General features: G+C 38.3%; 1 protein-coding gene across 2 annotated transcripts in view; it reads right to left on the reverse strand.

Annotated features, from left to right (window-relative positions):
• The window catches only part of TPST1 (tyrosylprotein sulfotransferase 1), a 110,649-nt gene that overhangs the window by 45,345 nt on the left and 44,243 nt on the right, over positions 1-21,061 (reverse strand). For both annotated transcript variants that reach the window (XM_024744483.1, XM_024744484.1), the window contains one exon: positions 9,555-9,753. In XM_024744483.1, the coding sequence (XP_024600251.1) occupies positions 9,555-9,753 (199 nt within the window). The remainder of the gene's footprint in view (positions 1-9,554; positions 9,754-21,061) is intronic.

Raw genomic sequence — 21,061 nt, forward strand, 5'->3', positions numbered from 1 at the left:
CATTATTGGCACACACGCTTTTAGAATGAAGGTTTGGGTCACCATACAACCAACATGGTTAATGAGGGCAAATGGAATACGAAATAGCTAGAGAAAGAAAGAAATTACAAATACTATCCATGATCACGTGGCAGGTGCAGAAATGAGGACTACAATAGTGTTATATTCTTCCTGCTTTGTTATGAATATACCTGAATAGATTAACTATTTCTTTTTTTTCCCCTCCCTTTCCTATTCCCATACGCTCTAATATAAGGTGTGTTACTTAGGGCTGACTCTATATCTCAGTATTTAGGTTTCAGGATATCAAAGACGGAATGTGACTCAGCTAGGGGAGTAAATAAATATCACCCAGAAATGAATAAAGTGCAATGTGTAACACAGAGTCCCCTCTTTTGGGGAGATGGTTAGTATGCTTTTAGTTTTGTAAGGGATCATTGCATCATGTAAGGTGGAAGTACAATGTCATTATCTTTTTTTTTTTTTGCGGTACGCGGGCCTCTTACTGTTGTGGCCTCTCCCGTTGCGGAGCACAGGCTCCGGACGTGCAGGCTCAGAGGCCATGGCTCACAGGCCCAACCACTCCACGGCATGTGGGATCTTCCCGGACCGGGGCACGAACCCGTGTCCCCTGCATCAGCAGGCGGACTCTCAACCACTGCGCCACCAGGGAAGCCTAATGTCATTATCTTTATTTGGAAGTTAAATAGGGTTAAAGTGGGAACATATGTATGTCAGGCTGGCAAAGAGATGAACTGTGCTGGACTGTCCGTGGTCAACTGGTACCACCAACTACTTTTGTCTAAGGCAGAAAATTAAGTCTCCCATAATTCCCTTCCCTGTGTGGTTCTGAGTAAAAGGCTGCCAATAAGAGAAAATATGATTTTCTCTTTTATGGAAGAGATTTATAAAATGGAAATGAAGCAGAAGCCATTATTCTCAAGACACGCAGTGCTTCCACAGACCTCTCCTAAAGCTCCCACTTCATCCCCATGGCATGCCTCACAGGTCCTTCCTTAGGCTCCCTTACTGAGGTCCCACTTTGATAGCTAGATGCAGTTTCGAGGGCTTCTCTGCAAACTCTGGCTTTCCACCCACCTCAGGCTTAAATCATTAATGCCTATTTTCCTAATCTTTCTATGACAGATTTATCAGTTCATTCTCTATTCCTCTCTTATATAAAATGTCCAGTTTATGATAAAAATTTTCCAGACCCTCAGTTCTCCCACATTTGTGTAAGCCATAATTAACATATTAAACCCCTCACTCCTATAATACTTACAGTAGCTCTCTTTCCCCAACTGAATGCAGACTGATACAGTAATAAAGTACTGCCGTAGCCACTGGAGCTCACTTCTGGGTGATGGAGCATTTCTCACATAAGGTAGAATACCTATGAACTGGGCCATAACTTCAAATATTGCCTACAAGAGCTTCATATCAGGATACAGCATTTTTGGTTGAAGAAATATTCTTGTTCCTATGTCTAAGATTTATTTTGCTAATAAAAATCATTTTATTAAACACCTACTAATTCTCAAGTATTAAGTTTGGTGCTCAGGATACAAAATGCATATGTGGTCCTTGCCTTTGAAAAGTCCTTAGTATAAAAGAAGCAGCATATAATATAAACAATCATAATATAGTGTGATAACTGCAAGAGTAAAGGCAGGCACGAAGTATAGTAGAAGGATCTGTGGCACAGAAGAGGTGTCATTTGAGCTGAGTCTTAAAGGACAAAGTTGTAAAATGAAGAAGAGAAGCAAGATGATCAAAGCAGGAAGAAGAGTAAGTGCAAAGGTACAGAGGTATACAAATGTGCCAAAAGAATGAAAGGCAGGTAGTGGGGTGTGATTAGAAGGATAAAACAGGATAAGGTTGAAAAGGAAGGTTGAAAGCAGAAGACAAAGAATCTTAATGCTATTCTGAGTTCCATTATGGTTACGAAGCAGGAGGTCTCAAAAGACCACCGCTCTCATCAAAACAATCAGAAAACACCAGATAAACTAAACTTCATACTATTCTTTAGAGCCATCAAAAAGCAGTGGATGCAAAGAAGTCTAAATGAACCCAATTCCAGAGAAGGATGAGTTCTTCAAAGGTGAGCAAAGAGCCCCTTTCTACCTTGAATCAACTGCCTAGTCTGCATATAAGTAGGCAGAAAAGCAGGCCTACCAGAGGTGAAAGATTTTGCTGATGAGACAAAAAGAAGCTGAACTTTTAGTGGCAGTGTGGACTGGTATGATGGATCCAAATCTAGAAGAGCCCCAGGTGTAAAAATAAATCTCTTGGTCTAACAATTGTACCCCAAGGGCCTTTTGTTAAGAGTGGGAGCAGAGCTAGAAAGGAGAGATCACCCAATCTTTTTTTAAAATAAACTTATTTATTTTTGGTTGCATTGGGTCTTCTTCAATGCTGTGCACGGGCTTTCTCTAGTTGTGGCGAATGGGGGCTACTCTTCGTTGTGGTGCGTGGGCTTCTCATTGCTGTGGCTTCTCTTGTTGTGGAGCATGGGCTCTAGGGCATGCGGGCTTCAGTAGTGGTGGCACACGGGCTTAGTTGCTCCGCGGCATGTGGGATCTTCCCGGACCAGGGCTTCAACCCGTGTCCCCTGCATTGGCAGGCGGATTCTTAACCACTGCACCACCAGGGAAGTCCGAGATCGCCCAGTCTTGTGTGGTCCTTAGCTTCCAGGGCCCTGCTGCAGTTACCATCCAGAGGTGAAATAAATTAAGCTTCAACCCAACTCCCTGCCAGCTGTTATTTTTAAAAAGTCAAAGAAATCAACCTTTTTTCTACAGCACACAGGAAACTGTGGGCTGGGCTAAAGGTCAAATCTCCATAATCTCATTTAAATCCAGAAGTAAACTAAATAAAACTGTTGCTCAGCCACAGCTCGGCCTGACACACTGAAATTTGAATGATCAGCCAATTACCCTAGCTGCCTGACAGAAAAAAGAATATGCCCTCTCTGGGAAAAATAAATCAAAAATATTATCTAGGTTACTCTCTACTCTTCTTTTATACAAAAGGTGCAGTATGAAATCAAAACTTCTAAGACATGTGAAGAAGCAAATAAGTATAACTCATAATTAAGAAAAAAGGCCAAAAGAGAGACCCATGTATAAGTACTTTAAAATAATTATTATAAATATGTTAAAAGAATTTAGGGACTTCCCTGGTGGCACAGTGGTTAAGAATCTACCTGCTAATGCAGGGGACACAGGTTCGATCCCTGGTCCGGGAAGATCCCACATGCCACAGAGCAAGTAAACCCATGCGCCACAACTACTGAGCCTGCGCTCTAGGGCCCACGAGCCACAACAAGAGAAGCCACCACAATGAGAAGTCCTTGCACCGCAATGAAGAGAAGCCCCCGCTTGCCAAAACTAGAGAAAGCCCACACACAGCAATGAAGACCCAACACAGCCAAAAATAAATAAATGAATAAATAAATAAGAATTTAGAGGAAAAGATGAACAGAATGGGTGGAGAGACGGAGGATTCCAGCAGAGAAACAGAAATTCTAAAACTGAAAAATAAACTATCTGAAATGAAGTCACTGGATGGGATTAATGGCAGACCAGACACAGAAGAAGAAAGGAGCAATGAATTCAAAGATAGGTTAATTAAAAACAAATCAAACCTGAGGCCCAGAATAGAGATGGCAAAAGAGACGATCAGTGAATTTGGCACATTTTAGTCAAACTGCCAAAAACTGGAGATAAGAGGAAAGTCTTATTAGCAGCCCCCCCAAAACAAACCCAAAAAACTATTACATTCATAAGAATTTTAGCTGACTTCCCATAAAGACAATGAAAGCCAATAAAATAATATTCTGAGTGCTGAAATATTCTGAGTGCTGAAAGTAAAACAAACGAAACCCAAAAACCTGTCAACCTAGAACTCTATACTCAGCAAAATATTCTCATATAACGGAGAAATAATGACATTTTCAGATAAACAAAAGCTGAGAGAATTAGTAGCCAGCATACCCCTACTATAAGAAATCCTAAAAGAATTTCATCAGGGTAAAAAGAAATGATTCCAGATGAAAATCTGAGTCTTCAGAAAAGATGAAAAAGACCATTTGTGGCCCACAGAAAAGTTTGCAGCTCTTGTCAGAGAGCAACTACCATAAACAAACAAATAAAAATAGAGGTATAGCTAACAAGGGGAGCTAAGAGCCAATAGTGGAGATAAAATGAAACACTTAAACAAACTAGACTGATGCAAAAGAAGGCAGGAAAAAAGAAAGGGACAAAGACAGACATCTAAATAGAAAACAAACAGCAAGGTGGAAAATTTAAACCCAAAGAGGTGAGTAATAACGTTACATGTAAGTAGATTAACTAGTCCATTTAAAGTCAGAGATTATGAGTTTAACAAACAAGACCAGCTATATACACTTATAAGCAACATACTTTAAATATAAAGACACAGATTAAGAGTAACAGGATGGAAAAAATATACCATGTACACTGTATGCATAAAAACAACGAAGTGGCTATGTTTACGTCAGACAAACTAGACTTCCAGAGAGAAACATCAGAGATGAGAGACACTTCATAATGATGAGTTAATTCCTCAAGAATATATAAAAGGGTTTGCTCCTAATAATACTGATTCAAAACACATGAAGCAAAATTAACAGAAATAAAAAATAATCTTTTTCCAAAATTGATAAAATTAGACACCCCCATCAATAAGAATTAGAAGATTTGAGCAACACTGTGAAACATGACTTAATTGATATTTATAGAATTCTGCAACAGCTGCAGAATACACATCCTCTTGAGTGACATGTGAGAACATATGCTGGCCATAAGGCAATTTTCAATATATTTCAAAGGACTGAAACCACACTGAGTAGTTCTCTAATCGTAAAGGAATTAACCTAGAAACAAACAATAAAAAGATCACCAGAAAATCTCCAAAGACCTGAAAAGTACATGCCATTCTAAGAAGTCTGGGCTCTATCCTATAGTACTAGTGGAGCTATTCAAGGTTTACGCAAGGGAATGATACATTCAGATATAATACATTCAGATTTGAACTTTTAAAAAATAACTTTCATTGAATATTTTTAAAATGTAGCAGAAGAATGACTGAACACACTCACATACACAAAGGGAAATAAACCATAATTCATGTAAAAAATGAGGAGAAACTGAATTAAGGTACCTGAAATAGCACTGAATCAAGATATTTTCAAATGCAGAATCAAGGGGACTTGGTGACCAATTAATTACACGTGATCTGCAAAGCTAGTTAATCCTAACTAACTTTGATGACTAGACAAATAGGAATGCTACGTATGGAGACAGGAAAAACAGGGAGAAGCAGTTTCTGATGGGTACAGGAACTAGAAAACACAGGTGTGCATTACAGGCTCTCCCTTTAATGCAAGAACATCAATTCTAACTGCTGCAGCTTCTTACTGTTTGGTTCAGAGATATAACCCAACTCCCCTTCCCAGCTCACTTAATTAATATTCAAGTTCCTTCTTGTTTGCTCTGTGGGTTCTGCACACTGATACGTGCTTTTCCATTTGACTATTTGCTCTTCTTTAGTACTGTCTAGTCTGGTTTTCAACTGGATATTCCATTCACACTTGGATCTGCTTTTCAGCTCACTCTCCAGGTTTAGTAACCAGGTCTTTGAACTGTTTTTTGGCTTGACCCACGTGTCCTGAGGACTCTGCTCCTCATACCTGCTCACTGGCTCACGGACAATGCAAATATAGATAAACACAGCCTCATCCCACCCCTATTCTAGATTCTTGCTCAGTTTAGTGAACAATCCATCTAGCTTCTGCCTATCAAGGAACAACTTTGGACAATAAGTTCATTTGACATTGAGTTTGAGGTCTTTGTGAATATCCAAGTGGAGAGATACAGAAAGCAGGTGGGAAAAAATGAGCCTAGGGCTCAGGAAAGAGACCCAGTAGGAGATAAAGATTTATGATCATCAGCAAATAGGTTGTAATCAAAATCACATGAGTGTATGAGCTTAAGGAGACTATAAAACAGAAGTCCTTAATCTGATAGGCTTTAGGGGCATCTATGAATCCACTGAAATTGTGGGTAAAATTCTGTGTATGTATGTGTCTACATTTCTCGGATAGGGATCCATAAATTTCATCAGATTCTCAAAGGTCTATAATTCTAAAATTATTAAAAACCTATGTGGGAGGGAGATGGCTAGAATGTAACCTAGAGTGCACTCCTTACTAAAATGTGCTACAATTGTGGGATTAGAGACCATGGTGGGAAAGGGTATGGAATATGTTAGCATTTCATTTCCAATTTACCATCTGAGTCACAGCAACCATGAAGCACATGATTTTCTATTCAAGATTGGGCAACACATCCCCAAAACACACTGACTCAGACACCAGTACTTCTAGATTACCCAAAATTGTATGAAAACTAGAATTTTTAGGCCTAGAGCTTTGGATTCTATATTCCCAGTCAAAACGTGAATTTCTTCCCCACTTCCATCCCATAAATAAAGGGCACAATCTCCGCAGCCACCTTCTTTCTCTGGAGTCCATCTTATGTCACAGCTGACAATCGAAGATCGCTTTTTAAGCATTACTTTATGAAACTTCATGATCATCAATGCTGGATATATTAGCATCTGAGTTTTTACAGGCAAAAAGCTCTGAAAATATATAATCCAACCCCACAAAACAAGGATGTCAGCTTGTATGCATTATCACAAAGTGCTCAAAAATGCAATTATAGTTTACACTTTATCTTTTTTTCCTCAAAATTATTTGTCACGTTAGAGGTAGACAAAGATGGGGGGAAGGTTTTTTCCAGTGTGCATTTTGAAACTCTTTCAAAAGCCACAAATGTGTATGAAACAAATTCTCTAGTCACAAGGATTCAAACCACAGCATTCTTCCCTACTTAACCACTCAAGCAAGCCAAGAATAATCTAGCTGGTCAACTCACATGTAGGAAAACTATAATGTCTACTACTTGGGGAACCTCTAAATATCACTTACACATGTACCTTGGTTTATAAAAACCATTTCAGTATTGTACAAAGGAGAAAGCTATGGATTACCAATTACCAAGAGATTAAAAGGACTATGATAATGCACTGTATACTTCGCCTTTAGCAGAATGTAATTCACAAAACTTTAACACATATAAAACTTGTTTCAAACTTAAATGTTTTGTAAAAGAATATATACATATAGGTAATAACTGGAAAATGTTCAATTATATTAATCAATGAAACCTATCAAAATTAGCAAAAATCTAAAATAAAATTACCTATATTATGCTGGTAGTTCAAAAGAATAAAAAAAATTATCAACATATATTATGCACCTTAAAAAAATTTCAGATATTTTGACGTGGTTTAATTCCACTTTCATCAGTCTAGCCCTAAAAAAAAACCCCACTAAAATGTAGTGTGTGCAAAAATGTTCACTGTAGCACTATCTGTCAAACAGAAAATTGTAAACAGCAAAAGAAAAATGGTAAAATAAATTATAGAACATATACTAGGGAAACATTTTATTTGTTTGTTCATTCATTCATTCACTTACTACTGTGTTTCATAAAGGATTTAAGGTGGCTCATAAAATGATTTATTTATGCAACCATGAAAAATTATGTTTAAAAATCATGTGCACAATGAGAAAATGCTCATGAATATTAAGTGGAAAGGGCTGAATACAAGATTGTGTGTGTGCAAAAGTGAGATGTAAGACAAGTATTCTTACCTTTGTTTAACAACATGCAAAGAAGAAAGAGAAATCCATCAAAATGCTAAAAATGGTATTTGTCTGGGTGGTAACATTATAGGTGAATTTTATTCTCTTATCTTTTTAATTTTGTAAGTTTTATAAACTAAGTTTATATATATATATTTACGGTACACGGGCCTCTCACTGTTGTGGCCTCTCCCATTGCAGAGCACAGGCTCCGGACGCACAGGCTCAGCGGCCATGGCTCATGGGCCCAGCCGCTCCATGGCATGTGGGATCTTCCCGGACTGGGGCATGAACCCGTGTCCCCTGCATCGGCAGGCGGACTCTCAACCACTGCACCACCAGGGAAGCCCCTAAGTTTATAGTTTTATAATAATGCTAGTATGTATGAAAAATATAAAAAGGATAAAGATTATTTTAAAAATAAAAAAAAAATCTGCCTTCATATATGATGGTTTATAAGAAAATAGCTCTTTGTATATAGCCATCAATGACTTGAAAAAAGAAAACAAAAGTAATATCTAAGTGTAAAAAATCCAGATGGAAATCAGCCTCATGAAATATAAGTTTGTTTTTCGATTAAAGGTATCAACAGAAGAACAGAATAAAGAGATGATATATTATAAGGTTGTGGGGAGGAGAGGAAACTGACATAAAAAAAAAAATACCAGGGCTTCCCTGGTGGCACAGTAGTTGAGAGTCCGCCTGCCAATGCAGGGGACGCGGGTTCGTGCCCCAGTCTGGGAAGATCCCACATGCCGTGGAGTGGCTGGGCCAGTGAGCCATGGCCGCTGATCCTGTGCGTCCGGAGCCTGTGCTCCGCAAAGGGAGAGGTCACGACAGTGAGAGGCCCACGGACCATTAAAAAAAAAAAAAAAAAAAAAATACCAGAGAAAGGCAAGGAATTTTAATCTTGAAATCCAACAGCCTAACAGTGAACTTACGCTAACACGGTTGTCTTATTTAAACTGTAGTTTCAAAAAATACCACATCTATAGACAGAAAGTAGAACTGTGGTTGCCAGGGGCTAGAGGAAGGGGGAATGGGTAATAATTATGTAGCTTCAGCTTGGAAAGATGAAAAAAGCCCTGGAGATGGATGGTGGTGACAGTTCTACAACAATGCAAATGTACTGGACTATACACTTATAAATTGTTAAAATGGTAAATTTTGTTATTTAAATTTTACCACAATAAAAAAATACATTAAGGTATGATTTGAAATACATTATACAGGTAAGGTATATATTCACATTTTTTGAGTTTTCAGCTTTTCTCAAATAAGATTATAAAGATGTGAGCATAACTTATAAAAGAAGTAGTCGTAACTACACTTTAATAGTAACTTTCTCTCAATCAGAGGGTTGTTATTGTACCTATGTAATAATTCTTCTCATGTAGCCAATGTTTAGTTTTCAAGTATCAAGAAATCATGCCTCATCTACACAAAGGTTTAAAAGTAAAGTAGCCATTAGATTCAAAGTAAAAAGAAACTAGAAGTAAGTGAGGTCACTAATAATTCTGGTGTTTATGCAAATTTATGATAATCAGCTATGAGAATAAATCTCCCCAACAGTAAGCACCATTCTTAGAAATTGGGAAAAAGAGATTAAAGAATTGTCCCCATAGTCCCTGGAAAGAGCCACAGTTATCCTTAAAATGCAGTGGAAGATTTCTGATGATAAAGCATTTTACAAATAGGATTTTTCTAATTTAAAATAATTTTCTGATCATAAAAAAGCAAGGAACAAAATAAGAAGAAACTTTTTAGGACCCAAATTCCATATCCAGTTTTCTCAATTCACTTTAAAAATCTCACTTACCCTTCTAGTGTTTTCAAGGATTTTGGGATCAGGTTTTCCATAGTTAGGTGGATTGGCATACGGGTCATATCCAAGTTTGGCAAGCATGGGTGCAATCACTGCCATGTCTTGTAAAACATCTGGAGGTATCTTCCCAACCCATTTTGATAGAGCTCCCACATTGACCGGCTTGATGACTTGGTCTGTAGATCTCTCCACTCTGAAAACAATATAATGTGAATAAACATGTATTTAGAATACTGAAAACAGTACTGGAAATTTTTTTTTTTTTTTTTTGCGGTACGCAGGCCCCTCACTGTTGTGGCCTCTCCCGTTGCGGAGCACAGGCTCCGGACGCGCAGGCTTAGCGGCCATGGCTCACAGGCCTAGACGCTCCACGGCATGTGGGATCTTCCCGGACCGCGGCACGAACCCATGTCCCTTGCATTGGCAGGCGGACTCTCAACCACTGCGCCACCAGGGAAGCCCCTGGAAATTATTTTTGATGACTTTAAAAATTACAAGTCTCCAGATTATAAAAGCTATTGAGAAAGAGTGCATTTTTCAGGCTTGACATTACTTACTAGACTTTTTTTTTTAATGTTCTCAATCTGACAGCAATTATTGGCAACCTCAGATTCCTAGAAATAGGAAAAACAGTCAGGTGAAAACATCTGCACAGAATGTACTGACATTTTAATTAAAACATTCAGAAAAACATAACAAAGATAAGACTGCTTAGAAAAACAGCCGGTCAACTTACTTGAAATACATAAAAATAAAAACCACAAGTAAATAAGATGGCTTGATGAATGATGACTAGAGGAACATAAAGATGGACAGATTATCTGATAAAGCAAATACAGCAAAGTGTTAATTGTAGCTAGTGGGTATAATTCTTTCAGTTCTTTATATGTTTGAAATTTTTCATAATAAAATATTGGGGGGGAAATAGTCAACCATAATCCACTATGACTGCAAAATATTCATTTGTCCTATTTTTCTGTTGATTTCCTAAACAACCCTACTTTCTAAGGAAGAAAAAGGAGTGCTATTTATGACTTTCGATATTACAAAATAAATGTGTTCTACCTCTTGACCTAGAAATTTACTTTAAGCTTATAGTGACACTATATTTGACTAAATAACTCATAATCTTAGGGTAAAATATAATCTAAAATGACATCTAGATTGAAATTGGATCTGAACTAGCAGATTTTGGCCAAATGACATTCAAACAAAAGTACCTAAGAGTTTTATACCATAATACATTAGAAGTCATTCAAACACAGTATTCTAATAAAAGGTTAAAAAGATCTTTTTCTTTAAGTTGCAGATATCTCGCTGCAGATAACCATTATCTGATGAAGAATCCCTCAAAGGGGCTCCACTCCTTAAAAAATACACAAGAGAGGACTTCCCTGGTGGCGCAGTGGTTAAGAATCCACCTGCCAATGCAGGGAACACGGGCTCGATCCCTGGTCTGGGAAGATCCCACATGCCGCAAAGCAACTAAGCCCATGCACCACAACTACTGAGCCCATGCGCTCTGGAGCCCATGTGCCACAACTAGAGAGGAGCCCACACACTGCAATGAAAGATCCCACGTGCTACAACTAAGACCTGACATAGCCAAGTAAATAAATAAAAAGAAAATAAAAATACCTAGTATATAACCAAACATACTTTATAAAAAAAAAAAAAGAAATAACTAGAGAACATCCAAGTGCTGAACTGTGTGATATTTACTGTGGGTGCACTAGGAACATTAGAGAACGGGAGTCACATCTGCAGAGATAAACATCTCAAGAAAAAAATGCTTTATAGTAAACAAAAAATAACTTCTGTTCATTCTATGTCAGGTATTTTGCATATGATATCTACTTTAATCCTTGAAACAACCTTAAGAGAAATATTATCAGTCCCTATTTTTCAACTGTGTTAACTGAGACCCATAAGTGATTTATCCAAAGTCACACAGTCTGGAAATAACGGAGTTAGAATTTGAACCTACTGAACCTGTCTGACTCCAAAGCACCTGTTCTATCCAGTTTCTCTTACCGTCGTCCTATTGACGTCAAATCACATCTTGATTTTTACATTCTACGCTTCCCTGAAAACTTTGGCCTCTTGTTCTATACTGCATAGACTAAGTGGTTTTGCCACAGTGATAACATACTACACATGTAATAGGTATATACAGGGCTGTGCCGGTAACACTTTACAACCTGATCTCTGAGAAGGGAAAGGTCATAATTTGTAGCATTTACTGATGACCAATGGTGTAAATACTCCCACCATGGATGATTTCAAGCTACCAACATGATGTCATTGACCAAAGAGTTGAGAAGAGATGCACAAAAATGGGTTCACTGTAGCTGGCACAATCCAGCTCCAGCAGACCACTGGATATCTATAGGGTCACGATCTCTTGTCCCAGATTCTGAAATCCAAAAACTAAACATTTTCCTGTAACTCATGTGGCAGCAAAACATAACCTGAACTGATAGGAATCTATTTAAAGTCTTTATTCTTCTTGGCATAAACAATCATACTCTTTAATGCAGAAATACTGATGTCCTTGATTATAGTGTGTTGACCCAGAACAAACAGAGGATGTTATATAATATGTGTTATGTACATCATATGACCTTTCTAGAATCCAAAAATTTTGAATTCTGAAACATCTGTGTTAAGCACTGAAGTCACACATAGAGTCTCATATGTTGTGACTGGGAAGTTGGTAATGATAGAAGGGTTTTAATCACAGGACTGACAAGACTAGATTGTTCTTATCTGCATTCAATGTTGAAAACTATGGGAAGAGTAGATTGAAGGATGGGGTAACCGGGGTCAGAAAAACCAGTAAAGACGTTCAACTATATATTGAAAGAAATGAGAAATGATTAAAGCTCCAACTACAGCAAATGACATAGAGATGGAAAGAAAAAAACCTCCATCGATTTGTTTTATTTTTAATAAATTTATTTATTTTTGGCTACATTGGATTTTCGTGGGCTTTCTCTAGTAGTTGTGGTGAGCAGGGGCTACTCTTCATTGTGGTACATGGGATTCTCTTTGCAGTGGCTTCTCTTGTCGTGGAGCACGGGCTCTAGGCAAGCGGGCTCAGTAGTTGTGGCACACGGGCTTAGTTGCTCTGCGGCATGTGGGATCTTCCTGGACCAGGGCTTGAACCCGTGTCCCCTGCACTGGCAGGTGGATTCTTAACCACTATGCCACCAGGGAAGACCCCATAGATTTGTTTTTAATTGATCAGACTTAGTGGTCAATTAGATATGGAGAGGAGAGAAAGGAGTCTAGATGAATTCGTATTTGACTTGAAGAACTGAATGGACCGTGTTTTCATTCATTACAATAGCATGGAGGAAAAGCATAAGTATTGTTGCTTAGTTTTGTTCCAGATGTAGGGAACAAAGGAAAAGAGGTAAACTGATAGTAGTAAGAAAGTTACCAAAAGTCTAAAGGAAAATTAGAGTTGACTAAGAGACTGAAATGTAGTATGTGCTCAGTAAACAATAGCTAGTATTATTTTTGCATCCAGAATATAGCACCGGTTCAGAAGAAAAATGAAAGCCATTATTTATCATGATGATTGATTTAAAGATAAAGTCCAACCATCTCTTCTCTGAAAGAGAATTCTAAAATGAAAAGGCTTTTTTTTATGTAACCACTGAGTCACAAGATCCACTAGTAGCAAATGCAGTTGCCATGGACTCCTTAGAGGGAAGAACCTGGGAAGGTATCACTGAGCGTATCACTCAGGTGTTTCTCTTTAAGGCAGCAGTAATGGCATTTTATATTGATTGAGCATAAAATTCATATTAAATATTTTTTGAACACCCACTATGGGTCAGGTCAAGTGTTAGATACTAAGTATGCAAAGATGACATGACTAGGTCATGGCCTTCCTCTCAAGAAGCTCAGAGTCCAATAAGAGAGATAAGCATACACATGATTAATATGCAGCATGATAAATGTGATGACAGAGGTTAGAAACCATATTATGGCAATGCAGATGACAGAACTAGGTCATTCCTCTCCTAGGGTCTGACATGAGTCAGCGTAAGTTACCAAGTAGCTAAGGTAAAGATTAGTAATCTATGGGTCACAGGCCAAATCCAGTCCTACTGCCTGTTTTTGTCTGGCCTTCAAGCTAAGAATGGCTTTACATTTTTAAATGTTTTTTTTAAAAAATCAAAAGAATACTATTTTAAACACATGAAAATCATATGGAATTCAAATTTTTATGTCACAAAGTGGTTTTTTTGTTTGTTTGTTTCTTTGGCCATGCCATGCAGCATGCAGGATCTTAGTTCTCCAACCAGGGATTGAACCCATGCCCCCTGCACTGGGAGCACAGAGCCTTAACCACTGGACCACCAGGGAAGTCCCAAAAAGGGTCTTTTCTTTTTGGCTACACAGCATGTGGGATCTTAGTTCCTGGACCAGGGATTGAACCTGCGCCCCCTGCAGTGGAAGCAGGGATTCTTAAAGTAAAAACACAGAACACAAAAGATGAACGTTAAATGGCATATAGAAAAGGGACTGAAAATTAGACTGACTGCAGATTTCTCAACAACAACAACTACAACTAGTGGACAATGGAATAATACCTTCAAAGTACCAAGAGAAAATTACTGCCAACCCAGACTGAATAGAACAAAAATAATCTTCCAAAAATTAAAGACTTTTTCAAATAAATCTTAGAATAAAATAAAAATCCTATACTATGCACAAATGTAAGCAGCAAAAACTGAACAAAACCCCATCTTTTAGGCAAAATATACTTGGGAAAAGGGACCACTGGAGTCTAAAGAGTATTATAAGAAACATCCTCATTATTTTTGACAGTTTTCTCTTACCTCTTTGCCCTAATCGTGGCACTCAGCACGCAGAAATGCATAGTGATGGTGCAGGCAGCTAAAAATGCTGAGTGAAAGCCATATTTCTGGCCAGAATAACAAGAAATGTAGCCTCTGGGAGCCAGGGAGTGTTAGGGAGAAATCAAGGGAAAGAGAGAGCCCGACAAGATGGGAATAAAGACACAGGCCTACTAGAGAATGGACTTGAGGATATGGGGAGGGGGAAGGGTAAGCTGTGATAAAGTGAGAGAGTGGCATGGACATATATACACTACCAAACGTAAAACAGATAGCTAGTGGGAAGCAGCCGCATAGCACAGGGAGATCAGCTCGGTGCTTTATGACCACCTAGAGGGGTGGGATAGAGAGGGTAGGAGGGAGGGAGACGCAAGAGGGAAGAGATATGGGGACATATGTATATGTATAACTGATTCACTTTGTTATAAAGCAGAAACTAACACACCACTGTAAGGCAATTATACTCCAATAAAGATGTTAAAAAAAAGTGAACTTTGTTAAAAAGAAAAAAATAAACTGAAAAAAAAGAAGAGAAAGAGCCAGAGAACATTTCCCATAATTTTGCATATGAATCAGCACAACTTCCAACTCACACCTGGGAGAGACTGAAGGAAGCACAGCAAAGGCTTTGAGAATTAAACTATGAAATAAACTGCCACCAACACTCCAAACTCATAAATGATTTATGAATGAGAAAAACCCAAAGCAACATAGCAAAGTCTGAAAACTAAACTGATACTGGAAACACTGTTCACAGAAGGAGACACAAACTTGTGGTTTAGAAACTAACCAGCTTGATTACCCACCACAAAAAAAAATCTTCATTCACCAGAGGATTCTAGCAGGACTCAGAGACTCAAAACATAATTCCAAAAATACTCAGATACAGAGAACCTAGAAAATGTGATCCAATATTGAGGGAAAAGACAATCAAAAGATGCACAGAACAGGAGGGAACACTCTCTAAGTAATTTATAAGGCCAGCATAACTGTGCAACAAAACTGAAACTGCATACCTCAGACTGGGACTTGAACCCACAGGCTGGGACTTGAACCCAGCCAAAACCCAGGTTGGGACTTGAAGCCACGGTCTTTTCATTAGAATCACTAACCTGGTGTCAGGACTTACTGAGGCTCAGGTTCTTTATGTCTCAGCACAGAAGGAATTCAGCAAGAGGCAAAGTGATAGGCAAGGAGTAGCTTTATTAATTTAGGACACTTGAGAGGGATACAAGCAGGCAGACAAGGGGGCTCTGCCCCAAGAATTAAGCGGGCTACATTTTTATAGTCAAAGGAAAGTGGGGAGGGGGAGAGGACCACCTTCTTCCTCATTCTTTGAGTAGAGGTTAGGCTTCCATCATTAGCTCCTCCTTCTCATCAGGCAAGAGAGTGTTTGACCCTATAAGGTCAAACTAGGACTATCATGGTGTTTATTCAAATCAGCAGAAGGGTGGTAACATTTACTAAAATACGTTAAATCATCACAGATTTCAGTATAATGAGGGTCTTCTACTTTGGAATGTCATCTTTCCCTTACACTCCTGTCCTTGGTCCTAAAGACATTCATTACCTTGCTGGACTCAACCATTAACTTACAGTGGTCTCAAAAATAAAACAAGACAAAAACTTACAGTGGTCTCCCGAAGTTCCCTAAGGCTCCCTCTCTATCTATAATTCCCTAGTGGGATTTCTAAAACTACCTGTGTAACTATCCTACTCTATCCCTATCAAAACCAGACATAGAGTATAGGAATAATAAAAATTACAGGTATCACTCATGAAATATATATAAAAATCCTAAACCAAAAGTTAGCATATCAAATCCAGCACTAATTATCAGATGATAATTAGTGCTCCACTAAGTTGGAGTTTTTCCAGAAATTCAAGATTAAATCAACATTACAAAATCTATTAATGTAACTTACATTAGTAGTTTAAAAGGAGGAAAAAAAGTCATATAACTACTTCAATTAGATAAATTAACCTCTGTGGTAGGTTGCTCCTAAATGGCTCCCAATAATTCAGTCACACAGAGTCCTTTAAACAAATTAAGGGTGTGCCTCACAGATCCTCTCAATTTAACAATAAGGCCTCTAGGAAGCTTAAGCACATTGTCCCTTAGCCATCTCAGCAGAAGCCCAAAGCAAAGAACGGTTTATCTCAAAGAGATTTGTGGGTAAAATTATTATCCGAATGGAATGAACCCCAGTGAGATTTACAGAGGACCCACAAAGTTTCTGAGAAGTTTATCAGCAGCAACATTGCCAACTTGGACTGAAAGGGACAGAAACAGTATAAAATGGAAAGACACACTGGATTCCCAAAATTCTTCTGGCAGGAATTAGACAGATAAAACCACATAGCTACAAAATATATGCCATCTTTCATGAAAAAGGAAGGATCACTCAAGAGCCCAAAGGGCAGAGCTGAAAGACATGGAAAACAATTCCTAAATTACTTACATCTGACTGAGACCTGCTCAAAGAATGTCTAATATTTTCCCAGATGGATTTCAGAATTGATATGAACCAATGACACCTTTTTCTTCCCCCTATTTGCCTTCATTTTAAATGTCTATTGTCCTATGCCTGTTCCATCACTGTATACTGGCACTGGGGGTGGGGTGGGGACATAACTTGTATCTTTAGTGCTATATATCTTTTCTATTCAAGGACCTATATTTAAGGAACTACACCTAGAAGCTCCATCCACAGCTAGACCTGATTTAGATAGCAAGATGAAGAAGGACTTTGAGCTTGTAATAGGATGAGAATTTTGGGACATGGGGAGGGGGGAAATGTATTTTGCATATGAGTCATTGGCAGCCTGAGAACAGACTGATTGGTTGCTTCTAAAATGGTACCAAGAGGGACTTCCCTGGTGGCAGAGTGGTTAAGACTCCACGCTCCCAATGCAGGGGGCCCAGGTTCGATCCCTGGTCAGGGAACTAGATCCCACATGCATGCCACAACTAAGAGTTCACATGCCACAACTAAGGAGCTGGCGAGCTGCAACTAAGGAGCCCACCGGCCACAACTAAGGAACTAGAAAAACACAACTAAGACCTAGCGCAACCAAATAAGTAAATAAATAAAATATTAAAAATAATAATAAATAAATTAAAAAATAAAATGGTACCCAAGATTCCCAACTCCTGTATTCCTTTATGTAATCTCCTCCCCTTGACTGTAGCTAGACCTAGGGATTTGCTTCTAATGAATATGGCAGAAGTGATAGGATGTCACCTGAAGATTAGGTTAAGAAGATGTGAATTCCGTCTTGCTCACTTTCCCTGGCTCTTCTCATTTGCTTGCTCTGATTAGGTCAGCTGCTGTGTTGTGACTAGCCATACAGAGAAAGCTTCATGGCAAGGAAGTGAGGTCCTCCATCCAACACCCATGAGGAACTGAATCCTGCCCAAAACCACATGAGCTGGGAAACAGTCCCCTATCAGTTAAGCCTTGATTGCAGCCTGGAGACTCAGCTAAGACAAGCCCATAATCCCAACCCACCGAAACTATGACAAAATACATGTTTGCTATTTTAAGCAAACACTAAAGTCACTACATTTTGAGGAGCTTCCAGGTTGGTGAACATATCCACATGTCAGGAGGATGGAGCACCCTTGTTTCATGGGGCCAGAAGCTTCTGTCTTGGGACCCTTCCAGACCTTGCCCTACGTACTTCTTCATCTGTATCCTTTCTAAGAATGGCTCCAGATTTTTTCTTAAATGCAGCCTTTTAAATGAGAAATAAGCCAAGACTCAGTGACAGAGTGACTTATGTAGGCTCATACTGCTTATAAGAGGCAGAGCTGGGATTCAAACCCAGGACTATCTCAGTAAGAAACCAAAATCTTAACTATCTTACTCACTGAATATGTTTTCGCAGGAGCTAATTTTAATGTAGATTACAATCAGAATTTTTTTTGTAAATGTCTGATTTAAAACTGTTAATGTCTACTTTTAATGAAATAAATGATTCATTTAGTTATTTTTTTAAAAGATGGAATGGGGAATACCCTGGCGGTCCTGTGGTTAGGACTCTGTGGTCCCACTGCCAATGGCCCAGGTTCAATCCCTGGTTGAGGAACTAAGATCCCGCAAGCCGTGCGGCAAGGCCAAAAAAAAAAAAAAAAAAAAAGATGGAATGATATAATGTCCTGGATTTGCGTTAAAATAATTCAAGAGTAGGGGAAGGGAGAAAGTTAAATGAAACACTGTTGGCCTATATTGATCATTGTTGGTGGTCATACATATACTATTCTTTTGAATATTTTTGTATTTGAAAATTTTCACAATAAAGAAAATCTTACCTTAAGGTTTCTCAGCCTTGGCACTATTTACATTTTAATTGGATAAATTCCTTGTTGTGGGGCTTGTCTTGTGTATTGTAGGATGTTTAGCAACATCCCTGGTCTCTACCTATTAAATGCCAGCAGTGCAACCACCCCACCATTGTGACAACCAAAAATATTTCCAGACATTGCAAAATGTCCCCCAGGAGAGCAAACTGGCCCCAGTTGAGCACCACTGCTTTAAAACAAGGTTGCTTGTTATTATAAGTCCTAGCCTAAACAAAACCACAAAACATTAGGAAAGCTGCAGGACATAAATATATACAAAAGTCATTTGTATTTTGATACAAGAGCAACTAACAGAAACTTTAAAAACAACAAATTATATAGGGGAATTCCCTGGCAGTCCAGTGGTTAGGACTTGGAGCTTTCACTGTGGGGGGCCGGGTTCAATCCCTGGTGGGGGAACTAAGATCCCACAGCTGTGCAGTATAGCCAAAAACAAACAAAAAATTATTTGAAAAAAACCACATTATTCACATTAACAGCAAAAAGGTACTCAAAAATTAATCAAAAGTATAAGACTTTTATGAAGAACATAATAAAATATCATCAAAAGATGCTGAAGACCTAAATAAATGGAGAAGCATACTGTGTTATGGATCGGAAGGCTTAATATTGATATAATGATAGCTATCCTTCTCAAAATTACCTACCAATTCGATGTAAATTTAATCATTAATAAATCAAGCTTAAATAGAAAACTGAGGAATAAAGGGCTAAAAATAGCCAAGACATTCCTAGAGAAGAACTAAGCACGAGGCTTGCCCTACTGGATATTAAAACATTTCATAAAACTATAGTAATTAAAATAGAGTATAACTATGTTATATTTCACTAACAGAAAAATGCATATATGGAAACTTAATATTTAACCTAGCAGGTACTACAGCCGGCTAGGGAAAAAGAGACTATTACATAAACAGCTCTGGGGAACCAGACATCCATATGGAAAAAAATTAAAGATGGATCTGTACCCTCACACACAAAAAATAAATTTCATAATGATTAATAAATTCCAGATTGATTAACATGAAAAGAAAATATTTCAAGTTTTAGGAAAAAATATGGGAGACTATTTTTGACCGTAGGGTAAGGAAAGAGTTCTTTACAAAACACAAAGTTCAAACCATAAGGGAGAGGCTGAACCAAGATGGCGGAGTAGAAGGACGTGCTCTCACTCCCTCTTGTGAGAACACCAGAATCACAACTAGCTGCTGGACAATCATTGACAAGAAGACACTGGAACTCACCAAAAAAGATACCCCACATCCAAAGACAAAGGAGAAGCCACAAAGAGACATAAGGAGGGGTACAATCACAGTAAAATCAAATCAACACACTCACAGAAATATAGACAAGAGGAAAAAGCAGAGGGCAAGGCAGAGGGCTATATACCAGATGAAGGAACAAGATAAAACCCCAGACAAACAACTAAAAGAAGTGCAGATAGGCAACCTTCCAGAAAAAGAATTCAGAATAATGATAAAAGGGGAAGAGAGAGAAAAAGGACCCGAGAAAACATGTGAAGAGATTATAGTCGGAAACTTCCCTAACGTGGAAAAGGAAATAGCCACCCAAGTCCAGGAAGCGCAGAGAGTCCCATACAGGATAAACCCAAAGAGAAACACGCTCAGACACACAGTGATCAAACTGGCAAAAATTAAAGACAAAGAAACATTATTGAAAGCAACAAGGGAAAAATGACAAATAACAATTCTCAGCAGAAACTCTACAAGCCAGAAGGGAGTGGCATGATATACTTAAAGTGATGAAAGGGAAGAACCTACAACCAAGATTACTCTAACCAACAAGGATGTCACTCAGATTTGATGGAGAAATCAAAAGCCTTACAGACAAGGAAAAGCTAAGAGAATTCAGCACCACCAAACCAGTTCTACAACAAATGCTAAAGGAACTTCTCTAAGTGGGAAACACAAGAGAAGAAAAGGACCTACAAAAACAAACCCAAAACAATTAAGAAAATGGTAATAGGAACATACATATCAATAATTACCTAAATCAATAAAATTAGAAATGAAACAGGAGAAGTTACAACGGACACCGCAGAAATACAAAGCATCCTAGTAGACTAGTACAAGCAACTCTACGTCAGCAAAATGTACAACCTGGAAGAAATGGACAAATTCTTGGAAAGGTATAACCTTCCAAGACTGAATCAGAAAGAAATAAAAATATGAACAGACCAATCACAAGTAATGAAATTGAAGCTGTGATTTAAAATCTTCCAACAAACAAAAGTCCAGGAC

Source organism: Neophocaena asiaeorientalis, unplaced genomic scaffold (assembly GCF_003031525.2).
Source record: "Neophocaena asiaeorientalis asiaeorientalis breed wild unplaced genomic scaffold, Neophocaena_asiaeorientalis_V1.1 scaffold91, whole genome shotgun sequence".
NCBI lineage: Eukaryota > Metazoa > Chordata > Mammalia > Artiodactyla > Phocoenidae > Neophocaena > Neophocaena asiaeorientalis.